The sequence below is a fragment of the Etheostoma spectabile genome, chromosome 22, assembly GCF_008692095.1.
Source record: "Etheostoma spectabile isolate EspeVRDwgs_2016 chromosome 22, UIUC_Espe_1.0, whole genome shotgun sequence".
NCBI lineage: Eukaryota > Metazoa > Chordata > Actinopteri > Perciformes > Percidae > Etheostoma > Etheostoma spectabile.
In genome coordinates this window covers 20996814-21008914 of record NC_045754.1, presented here as the reverse complement: position 1 = coordinate 21008914, position 12101 = coordinate 20996814, and the positions used below count along the sequence as shown (strand labels likewise).

The window sequence follows — 12101 nt, the reverse complement described above, 5'->3', positions numbered from 1 at the left end:
GTCACAAAAACCTGAGGTCACTCTTCTGCTTTATGCGTGGAAGAATACACTCGTGGAAACTCTGGGCTTGTAGTGCTGTTGTTCATCTTCCACTGGCAAAAGTAATCTGGAAAATGAAGAGAAATGATAGTAACTAGCATGTTTATAAAAGCTAATTTCATCACGTGTCGGTGCTCGGACCGACAAAAACAAACTGGAGAAGCAACATATAATTGACTAGTTTTGGCACATTTTTATTCTTAATATCGTTAAGTTTTGTTTTTGTACCTTATGTTGTCACCCACATAAATACTAAACAATGGTCTGACATAGTTGTCTGTTGTAATCTTTAAAGGCCCCATGGCATGAAAGTGTCACATTATGAGTTTTTTTATCATTAATGTGCATTCCCCCAGCCTGCCTATGGTCCCCCCCCCCCCCTCCCCCCAGCGGCTAGAAATGGTGATAGGTGTAAACCGAGCCCTGGGTATCCTGCTCTGCCTTTGAGAAAATTAAAGCTCAGATGGGCCGTTCAGGAATCATGCCCTTATGAGGTCATAAGGGGCAAGGTTACCACCCCTTTTCTCTGCATTGCCCGCCCAGAGAATTTGTCCCCCCCCCCCCCCCCCCCCCATGAGAGAGAGAGACATCATGGCTTTCAAACGAGCAAAGTGGCAGTTGGTCAAGGCCACCCCCCAGCCTCCACCTTGCCCTGCCCCCCGCTTCTCAAAAGCTACAGACTCAGAAATGGCACATGCTAAGGAAAGCTCATTGTGGGACTGGCTCTAGTGGCTGGAATTCTGCACCAAGGCGGAATTTTGGGAAAAGACTTCAGATACAGTATTAGGGACCACTAAGGTCTATATAAAAGAGACTTCAGATACAGTATTAGGGGACCACTAAGGTCTATATAAAAGAGACTTCAGATACAGTATTAGGGGACCACTAACGTCTATATAAAAGAGATTTCAGATACAGTATTAGGGGACCACTAAGGTCTATATAAAAGAGACTTCAGATACAGTATTAGGGGACCACTAAGGTCTATATAAAAGAGACGTCAGATACAGTGTTAGGGACCACCAAGGTCCATATAAAAGAGACTTCAGATACAGTATTAGGGGACCACTAAGGTCTATATAAAAGAGACGTCAGATACAGTATTAGGGGACCACTAAGGTCTATATAAAAGAGACGTCAGATACAGTATTAGGGACCACCAAGGTCTATATAAAAGAGACTTCAGATACAGTATTAGGGGACCGCTAAGGTCTATATAAAAGAGACTTTAGATACAGCATGTAATTGGACCTTTAATACAAAAATAACTAATGCAGATCACAAGCTGCTGTCCACAGCTGCAATGTCCTCCTGATGCATTAAGAGATAAAAAACAACCTTCTCTACCTTCTCCCAGATGCATCATCCTCATACTCTCCTCTGTGTCTGCCTACCATCAAACACCGCCATTAATATTTGATAGACAATAGCATCAGACAAATGAGGCTTTACACAGGTTGATGGATTTATTTGTTACCAGATGCACCAATGCAGCCCTTAAAAATGGTTTGGGCCACAGGTAGCAGTGGAGAACAAGCCCTGACAAGATCAGATAATTGGCATGGCCATAAAAACCTCGCTAATAAAAATAAAGCATAAAGTCAGCCTTGACCTGGACTATTAGCAGCATATACCCAACCATTCTGAGAGCCCAGCCCTGTCTGTGTGACAGCTCCCCTAATGGCACGCTCATACTTTCTCCTGTAAACGGCACTGAGCTGGGTCGCGGGGTCACCGACCCCTGTGGGGGAAACAGGCAGTTCCATTTTAATTACAATGTGTGCATAACGGCCATGCCAAGCCAGGTCCTGATGCTTTAAGTGCCTGGACAGTGAATATCAATTTTAAAATGTCTAATAACTTTGATGTATGTGTCATAAAATTCTCATTAAAAGTAGGACTTTCTATAAAGGAGCTAATAGTAACTTTTAGTGAAGTTTAAGTGTGATTTGTCAGTTTGGACTGCAGTGACTCAGAAGGGTTCCCAGATCATAATGGACTATTAATATGATAATACCAATATATGCCATTTGGGATAATATGGAAATATTACATTTGTGATATTTAAGTGATACTCAGCTATGGAGGCACTGTGGTTATTTTTTTTAATGTGAATCAAATGCAAGTTTAATTGATTCTTTGAGTTATTTTTTTGGATTAATCATCTGAAATGTCAAAAACAAATTGTGTAAAGATGTTTGTTGTAACGTCCCACAACTTCAGTGGACGTTTTAAAATGACTTTTTTTTTTTTCCAGACAACAATCAGAAAACTGTAACGATACTACAAATATTACAACAAACAAAAGCAGCAAATCTGTTCATTTTTTTGTCTTTTTCATGTCCAGATGGTCCAAGCCTTGGACATCATGACTCCAGTGAAGAAAGAAAACTATGTTTACTAGTGAGTTTTACTAATGACTACTACTACTACTTACCGGTCTGTGTTGATACAACTTGACCTGTTAAATGGGGCAGTTGTGGCTCAGGGTAGAGCCAATCGGAAGGTTGGGGGTTCGATCCCTGTCCCTGCAGTCCAATGTCGAAGTGTCCTTGGGCAACACTCTGAACCCTGAGTTGCCCCTGGTGCTGCACCATCGGAGTGTAGATGTGTGTGTGTGTGTGTGTGTGTATGTATCTGGTGAATGGTTCCTGTACTATGTAAAAGTAATTTAGGTAGTCATTAAGACTAGAAAAGCTCTATATAAGAACAGTCCATTTACATTACAATGTCACCTTGTGTAAAAACAGACGGTTTAAGATAAAGTGTTTCCACGCAAATTTCTAGTAATAGTCAACTAATTTGGGATAAGAGTGTATCATCATTCACACACAGTATGTGTTGATTCTAAGATTAGGAGAAAAATGACATCATTCCCAGAGTTTTAAGTGAGAAACTATCTATGTAGCTGATCTACTGCAAGATTTTGTTAAGGAATTATCAGATTATATAGCCTTCATTCCATTTCATCTCGTCTGTGTATTGTACTTAATTTTTTTGTTTTGTTTTCCACCTCCTTTTTTTCTTTTTGCTGTTTCTGTTTTAAATAACTAGCCTACCTGACACATTTTTTTTTTCAGCCAACAATAAAATCTCTCTCTCTCTCTCTCTCTCTCTCTCTCTCTCTCTCTCTTCTCTCTATATATATATATATATATATATTAACACACATTTGTGTATACATATGTGTATGTGTATATTATACATGCAGTATGTAAACACATATATGTGTGTGTGTGTGTACATATATAATTTAAGGTAGCTATTTAAAACAAACAGCAAATAAAATAAAATAAAGGAGGTAGAAAACAATGAAAAAATTAAATAAAATAACACAAGACAACTGAAATGAAAGAAAACTATATTATTATTTTTTATTTTTTATTTTTTTAATTTTACCTTTTTTTACCAAGTAAGATTATAATGTTCCTTGGATGGGAGTGAACCTTTTTTTTTGTATGATGCTGAATTGTTAAACACTGTTTAACAATGTTTGTAAAATTTGAGAAAAAAAAAAAAGATTTTCAAGAGGCTTGTGGGGGGTGCGCAGTTCTGCTTCTGTCACTAGGTGGAGCTGCATGCTAATGTCACTGCTAAGAGGCTGGAGGTGCACATAGACTGGGGTTTTAGAGGTAAAAATGAGAAAGAAAAACTGCAAGATTGAAAGCAACCATGACAACTTGATGGAAACATATGCAGCAGTGGGTCGGATCATGAACTTGTATACTAGAATAAGTTGTTTATCAAACAGAGAGAAGTGCAATATTTACATAATCTAGGAAGATTTAACTCCCAAACTTTATCTTCACTGACTTTTACAAACTACTCCAAACTGTTGATGAGCGACGTGGAAGAACAATGCTTAAGAAGCCGCTCTTTTGATCTTAGGAAAAGTACTTTTTTTTTTGTTATGACTTCCATCTTCATAGCCTGGTGTCTTCGCTGACAGCACTGATGCAAGATTTATACGGCTGATTTACACTCCCAACAGATGCATGTCTGCACTACAGTGGAAATAAGAAGCTTTGGGGGTGTACATCTTCCGTCTAAGTGCAAAGGAATAAAGCAGGAACAAAGCCGTCACTACAAAGCCCGCTGTCACTATTGACCAGAAAAATCACAGGCATTTCTACGCCGGGTTACAGTGTATCATCCTATGCCAGCGCATTGGGTTAATTGGGACCAAACCAGATACATTTGTAGCAAAAAAATGCCTCGATTAGGGGGCCCTAAGATGTGAGATCATGTGAACAGACCACCTGTGGGGCTTTCATTGCTATTTCAATATCATTCATGTCAAGGCCCCTGCACTCGCTGACACAGCTTGAGCCGAGGGAGAAGATGTTTCAATTCAGCCTCTGCGGGAAAAAAAAAAAACCCAAACACAAGACGCAGGGGCTCTGGCAGGTTTCAGCAGTGACAAACCCAGAAAGGCGAGGGGTTCCAAAAATGCTCTTTCAATTGTAGGACGTCAAAGCATCCAAATGGGGACGTTTAGAGCGAACCTTGGCACATCAGACAGACACTCCTAATACACACCACCTTTATGCTAGGCCGTTAAAAAAGAAAGATCAAAGTTACCGCAGATGAAAAGGGTCGGTTCCCTGCATTTATACCCCCATTCACCCACTCCCTCTTTTACTAAATTAAGAAAGCGGGCTTCGGCAGGCATGTGAAGAGGACTTCAACAATTATGGAGATACTCCAACTCAACCCCTGCCTCTAATTACCGGTCTCTGATGGTTAAAAGGGCTTCCTTTTTAGCCAGGACTCTCAAAAAAGCTGCTATTCCTGCTGCCATCCTCAACACGGTGACCACAAGGAACCACAAAACAGGCCTGCACAGGCTTGAAAACAGAACGGGCCTCCTTTGCATGGGGAAAAACACCGCGAAAGTTCCACAGAAGTTGAGATTTATCAAAGGTTTTATTGTCAAAATAAAGGTCATATTTGCTTTCTCACAAAAAGAGACATCTACACTTTGTACAAATTTACAATAGCTTATAAAGTTTTCTTTTATACACAAATGTACACATTTTTGTTTGTTTTTTACATAACTTTTATATAAATACATTTGAAATTACTAAATGGACGACCCGTAAAACACTTAGGGCACTATTAAGGCTTAATTTAAACCATCTTTGATGTGATTGAATTTGACAATGTTATCTGGCACTATGTAGATAAAATGGCAAAAAACCCAAATGCTCTTTGTATGAAGCTGGTTAGGAACCAATGGGTCTCTCTGCCTACAACAAGTAATGCCCAGGTTGTGTAAAAAAGCTACAGTCTGTACCTCTAATACATAGAAACAGGGAGGAATTAACCTGTGTTAACGCCAGGTACATTGTTTCAACCAGCTCTCCACACAGAGGTGTGTGGATGTTTGGGAGATTGGGGGGGGGGGGGGGGGCACCTCAGCAGCAGTTCATTACTATGCAAATTGCTTAAGACAGGGAGTGATGGGTTATCTCCCGAACAATTAGCAGTCCCCATAAGCTGCTTTTTTTCTCTCTCATTCAAACCTGGGACAATGGCATCTGCTTGGGGCAAGACACGGAGCTGGCCGTCCCTGACCTCCACGTCAGTCCGGTGCTCACGTCACTGTACATGGATCCACTGGTGCCTTTACTGCCCCAGCAGCACCTGGTGCAAAAAGTCCTCCAGGAGTCCAAAGTTTTCCCAGACCAGATCCACACTCCGGACGTGATGCCCACCAGAAGGCACATAAAGTACTTTAACATAAAAACGGCATAGTCCGGACTCCTGCGGTCCCTCTCCAACAAACAGTTGGAGCAGTTGTGCGTGATCTCCCAGCTCTGCCTGTTGTGCTGCTCGTAAAAGTAACAGGCGACTATGATAGTGGCTGGCACCGTGTAGAGCACCGTGAAGATGCCTATTCGAATCATCAGCTTCTCTAGTTTGTCAGTTTTGGTGCCACCTTGTTTGATGACGCTGCGGATCCTGAACAGGGACACAAATCCGGCCAGGAGGAACATAGTGCCTATGAATAAATAAATCACCAAAGGGGCTAAAACGAAGCCCCGCAGGTTGTCCAGGTTCTGGTTCCCCACGTAGCAGATGCCAGCCACTGAGTCTCCGTCCACGGAGCTCAGCGCCAGGACGGCGATGGACTTCATGCTGGGGATGAGCCAGGCGGCCAGGTGGAAGTACTGGGAGTAACTGGCGATCGCCTCGTTGCCCCACTTCATCCCGGCTGCGAGGAACCAGGTCAGGGACAGGATGACCCACCAGATTGAGCTGGCCATGCCGAAAAAGTAAATAAGGAGGAAGACCACGGTGCAGAGCGCGGGGCCGGTGGTCTCATAGTGGATGTGCTCCACGTCGAACTCCCGGTTGCACGCCACGTTCTCGTGCCCGGCGATCAGTCTGACAATGTAGCCCGCTGACACAAACATGTAACACGCGGAGAGGAAGATGATGGGTCTTTCTGGGTACTTAAAGCGCTCCATGTCGATGAGGAAAGTGGCGACCGTGGCAAAAGTTGACACGAAGCACAACACGGACCAAAGTCCTATCCAAAAGGCGGTGAATGCTCTCTCGTCGTGCGTAAAATAAGGGTTGTGGCACGGCATGGCGCAGTTCGTGATCTGACCCGTTTTGACCCGGTTATAGAGCGGATGACGGTCCGTGTTCACCGACACCATAGGCTCCAAACACTTGCACCCCGGCTCACATGGGGCTGCAGGCGGCTTGTATTTCCCTGGCGCGCCGGGTCGGCTGGGCTTATTTTTAGGTGGATTGTTCCCCTTACCGGGGTGGTTGGTGGGTTTGGAGAGGACAGGGGACACTGTAGTGGCGTCGGTTCTGTTGTAGTCCATGCACAGAGTGTCTGGGTTGCCTTGCACGGGCAGCAGGTCACACTTCATCCTGTCCGGCCAAGGGAAGCCGTACTGCCTCATGAGAGGCGCACAGCCAGCCCGGGCTCTCTCACACACGCTCCGGCACGGCGGTAGAGGTTTCTTATAGTCCTCCAGGCAGATCGGGGTGTACATGCTGCACAAGAAGAACTTCAGGTCCGGGGAACACTGGATCTCAACCAGAGGCCAGAACTGGTGCACCTCCAGTCCAGCCTCGTCCTGCGTGTCGTGGTTAAACTGGTTAGGCATGTAGGTGTAGTTGTAGCCGATCCCCTTACACAGGGGCACGGCTATCTCCTGGCAGGTGATCTCCTTGGCCGTGGTGCAGCTGGATCGGGGCAGGAGAGCGAGTGAGAGGAGCAGGTAAATCCCAAACAGGTCCATCCCTCCGGCGCGTTGTGTCCCCCTTCTTCTGCTCTGGTAACAACAGCAATAAATCCTCTCAGCCGTGTGCTTTGGCCTCTGGTCCGGTTAGATGTTGCGCAGCGAGCCCATCGCGCTCCTCTCGGGGTCTTGCACGGAGTTGCAAGCAATGGGCAAGCCGTGTTTACTTTCAGCTGAGGAGGAGGAGGAGGAGGAGAGAAAACAGGCTTCAGGGCGGCGAGTCAAGATGGCTGAGAGGAGAATCCACCTTCTTCTGGAAACTGCTTTCAGTATCCGCACACAGTATCTTATTAAAAAACAAATGCGACTGTCCGATCGCTCCAAACGGGAAAATGTGGGCCTGGTTTCTTTTCTTCAAAACACAGCGACTACATTCAGTCGGCTCGTCCCACCTTAGTCCTGGTTCCCATACAAATCAACGGCTCGGAGACGACGCTATGGCAATATATACCAGAGCCTGACAGGCGACACCCCCAGAGCCGCTCCTCCAATCACGGAGCGGCAGGGGCGGTGCCTCCCAGCAGTCAATCAAGTGTTTTTACCTCAAGATGTTTTGTTATGTGGCTCATGAGCACATTGGTTTTGCCAGTGTCTGTGGCGCCGGGATACGGGATGCTGATGCGGATGATGATGTAGGAAACGCTGGAGCATCATCTCACAACCAGCTGATGATCAAACACACACATCGAGACACAAAACTTTCACTTTGATCCATTTTTCTTTCAAAAATACCCAATCTTTATAAAAGTGCAGGTTGTAGGAGACGTGTTTATGAAATGATGTCTAGCCCAGAGCCATGGCTGGTCTAAAATAAACTACAATAACCCTGCAATTACCCCCCCCCCCCCCTCCAAACCTGTTTCATGTAGCAAAACTATTATTTTACACGATATAATCATAGTAATAGAGGAATAATAAGCTACTGTTTTCCCAAGCTTGCTCCTTGACTGAATTCACCGTCATGTAACTTCCTTTACAACTCAACTTTGATCACAACAACATGCACACCAGGCGTCAAGATGATTGTGTGTGTGTGTGTGGGTGTGTGTGTGTGTGTGAGAGAGGAGAGAGAGAGAAGGAACGGTTCGGTAAATTGGCTAATTTGCGCATGATAAGACTACCCAGGGAGCTGTCTGTCCTTGTGAAAAGCTGTTTTATTTTTTAAATGAGGTGCTAATGTTTCGTTTAACGCTGGCATGGAGCTCCGCGGGAGGCGTAATTGCGCGAGGCACAGACCAAGCAGCAGCGCGCACTGCTAACGCGCTTACACAGTGTGCCTGCGGATCTTAATTTGACAGTAACCTTATTGTAGTAATGTGTTTAATTAATTAATAATTTATTTATTTATCTGATTGGCTACACAGTCTGCTTTTTATTAACCTTATGGCATTCTTATGTCCTGTATATGCTGATGTGATCTTACTTTACGCATGCGTGGATACTTTTATACAGTGATATTTGCACTGGTGGAAAGTAAATGAGTGCATTTTCTCAAGTACTGTTCTTAAGTGCAATTGTGAGAAACATGTAGTTTACTTCAATTTGTCATTTTTCTGCTTCTTTATACTTTATACTGTATTTTCGAAGGATCTACTGTACCCCACTGTTCATCTTACAGCTATAGTTACTTTATAGATAAAATTTAACATACACAAACATGCACTGCTGCACATCAAATTGCCTGAAAGTAAATTTAAATTCACTTTACCTACCTACACAATGTAAAGACATATTAATCAGTGATCAAAATCTAATAATAGTATGACATAATATAACTCAGGGGGCATTCTGCTGCATTACAAGCCCAGTTACTCTTGATACTTTTGGCACATGTTTCTGATATTTACCTCCTTTTAGTCACATACTTTACACTTGAGCTTGCAGGAGTTTTACTTGTTATAGAGTATTTTTGTAGAGCGGTATTGCTACTTTCATCAATCTGAAACGTCACACTGGTCACTACAGATGGAAACTGGCCTCCTGGCTGACAGTTATGCTTATTAAAATGCACGTTCTCTGAGAAAATAAACTGAGTGTTAATTTATCCGGGGTCCCATGTTACACTTTAAAATGAATTACTGAGATTTCATACTGATACAGTAAGCAATATTTGTTGTCTGTGATGTTAAAACCCTGTTTTTGCAGACCTTAAACACTCAATATACCCCTAAAGGATGCATAACTGATATTTTATTGTTGTGACAATCCTTATTATCCTCATCTCCGACTGAAAACAGGGCCTGAGAAGCCAGCCATGTGATCAGCACATCTGTTCGAAACTCGATCTTCTTTTCACCAACGAGCGGGATGTGTTTTTCAATAGACATTTTGTCCTCCACTGTGCGCACACTTGCATGCACATACACACCGGTTATGCAGAGCTTGAGTGTTAGGGGGCCAGTGTGTGGTCGCAAAGTGTTAAAAAAACCCATCTTTCTCCCAGTTTCCCATCCAAGAATAATGCAACACTGTGTGCAGGAACCGGGGTGTGTTATAGTTGTATTGTATTTGGAGTGAAGCCAAGTCTTTATCATGTGAGGCAGCTTTTCTTTTGCTTTTTTTTACCCACAGAACGAATGATATAACCTGCAGTGAACTGAGCATCAGGAGAACACCGATTAAATGACTCACCGGTGAGAGATAACAAGGAAGGAGCTCTGTTAATGGCTGTTTGCTTTTAAAGTGGGAAACAAGAGTCGGGCTAGCCAGTGCCATGGGGTTGAGTGAGTGTATGTTTGTGCGCGCGATGGATGGTGTGATATTTTCTCAATAATTAACCCAGGTGTTTGGGATGAGTGAAAAAAGACACAATAAAAAAGGGAGTGAGGGTGAAGGTGCTGGTCACAGTGTTGGAGATTGATGGAGGGAGCAGAGCGAGGGTATGAGAGGGCAAGAGAGGTCTGTTCTGTACAGAGATAATGATTTACTCTGAGGAAATCCACCCATCTCCTGTTTGTTACGCAGAGCGGCGCGCTGTGAGAAATGATCTCCCCACACCAAAGCCTTACAGAACCACTCTGTGACCAATGAATAAAATCCAGAATCACATCAAGATCCCAAGTTAATGGGTTCAATTTAGAGCCCCATTCTGTTTTGTCAAAATCAAGTGCTCCCGCTGAAGAAAAAGGCAGCAAATCTAGTGTGCCTGCTTGCCAGATCCTGGACTTACCTCGGCGATGGTGAGACAGACATATGCTAATGCAACTTTATCTTGTAAAGGAAAAGCTTCGAGGAGATTTAGCCAATCTGCTGGACACAATTCCAAGAGCCTCGGTGGCATTTAGCGGGCTCGCGCTAACCCGGGGCTGCTTGTTAAGACTTCATTAGCTGTGTTTGCTCAGGCCTCTTCTCTCCAAAGAGGTGGAGGAGGGCTCCCCAGGCTCCAGCCCCAGCCCCACTATAGACACTCCATATGGGGCTTGTTTGCTCACGGCTGGCTTGGTAATCACTTTCAGGTGGAGCTGGAGGAGACGGAGCAAGGCTGAGGGGATTTTGGGCTGAGCTGGAAACCTCCCACCCTCCCACCCTCCCTGGCCCCAGCCCCCACCGGCAACCTCCTTTTCCACCAGGGTACTCCTGAGGTGACAGAGTGTGGAGCGTGTACCCTGTGAATTAGCTCACCTAGGGTCCATTACCTTAACAAACACAGCCAGCCCCTCCAATCAGCCTACTGCTGGGAGGACAGGCGGTCCCTGGAAATCCTCCCTTACAGCCACTGTCCCTCTCTGTGAGACAGGGAGGACTTGTGTGTGTGTCTGCATGCAGAGTAAAGCACGATTCAAGCTTCTGTGTTAAATCTACGCCGTGGCTACGTACATAAGTAAGTGGAGACACGGACCCTATGCCGTAGCCTGTGGGGCCCCTCTCAAAAAATGGTACTACACATCCGGGGCTTGGTATCTTTGCATTTCCCCCGACTCATTTCCAGATTCTCCTTCTCCATACACAACATGAAGTCAACTGCCACATCCACTAAAGATTACCCACCACGGTCAGAAACCATGGCTCTAGAGTCGGTACTCCCTCCGAAGCTAATCGCCATCGCTCTCTCACTTTCTCTACCACACACACGAGCCGGCCCTGTTATTCTCTTAAAGAGATTGACACACTTCAGGCCACTCACTTGGCTGTTTTTTGGTTTTAAAGCAAATATCTTTTGCTACGTTTGCGCCTCCCATCCACAATACTTCTGCGTTTCCAAGCCAAAAAACCCTGAAGGCAACACTGTTGGGCTCCGTTTTGGTTTGAAAACTTCAAGGTTGCTTTGTAGACGGGCAGAAACAGAGACCTTTGGAAATGACAACGCACGTCAGTCGGTCTCATTGGTTAAGTAGCGCTTGCATACTGTGTTTGTTTTGTTTTCAAATTACAATCCATATTTTTTAACCACAGTGTACCGTCAGACCATCTGCTTTCTGTTTACACTGGTGCGCACATTCCCTGTGTATGTGAATGGTCATGTGATATGTGTTAGTAGACGTGTTAATATGGACAGAGATTGGTTCTTTTACTGGAGCCAAAACAGAGGATCACTTTTGTCTTGAAACACAATTTCAAAATGAAAACGTAGTAGTGCGGATGTAGCCTAAGAACCATAAGTGAGGGTATCGTGTTTTGTCTTGAAGCAGAACAAGGCAGCTTGAACGTTAGCGAGCGTTAGCTGCTTGAGAAAATGTAACTTTACTTCTCAGTGATCATAGGACAGGGCATCAGCAACCTGCACACATTGCAAGAATGTACTTACCAATCTGTGATGCTTTAATCAAAAGAGATAAGATGATATGTTGCTTGTTAAAA

General features: G+C 44.3%; 1 protein-coding gene across 1 annotated transcript; it reads right to left on the bottom strand.

Moving 5' to 3' along the window:
- Positions 1 to 4946: 4946 nt before the first annotated feature.
- On the bottom strand, positions 4947 to 7733 carry fzd8a (frizzled class receptor 8a). Its single transcript, XM_032503584.1, has one exon. The coding sequence runs from the start codon at positions 7302 to 7304 to the stop codon at positions 5559 to 5561; it is 1746 nt and encodes a 581-aa protein (XP_032359475.1). The 5' UTR covers positions 7305 to 7733; the 3' UTR covers positions 4947 to 5558.
- Between the last annotated feature and the right edge of the window lie 4368 nt (positions 7734 to 12101).

What these genes read in the sequence shown, in the direction of transcription:
- fzd8a (XM_032503584.1), bottom strand. Translation starts at nt 7,304, where the DNA reads ATGGACCTGTTTGGGATTTACCTGCTCCTCTCACTCGCTCTCCTGCCC.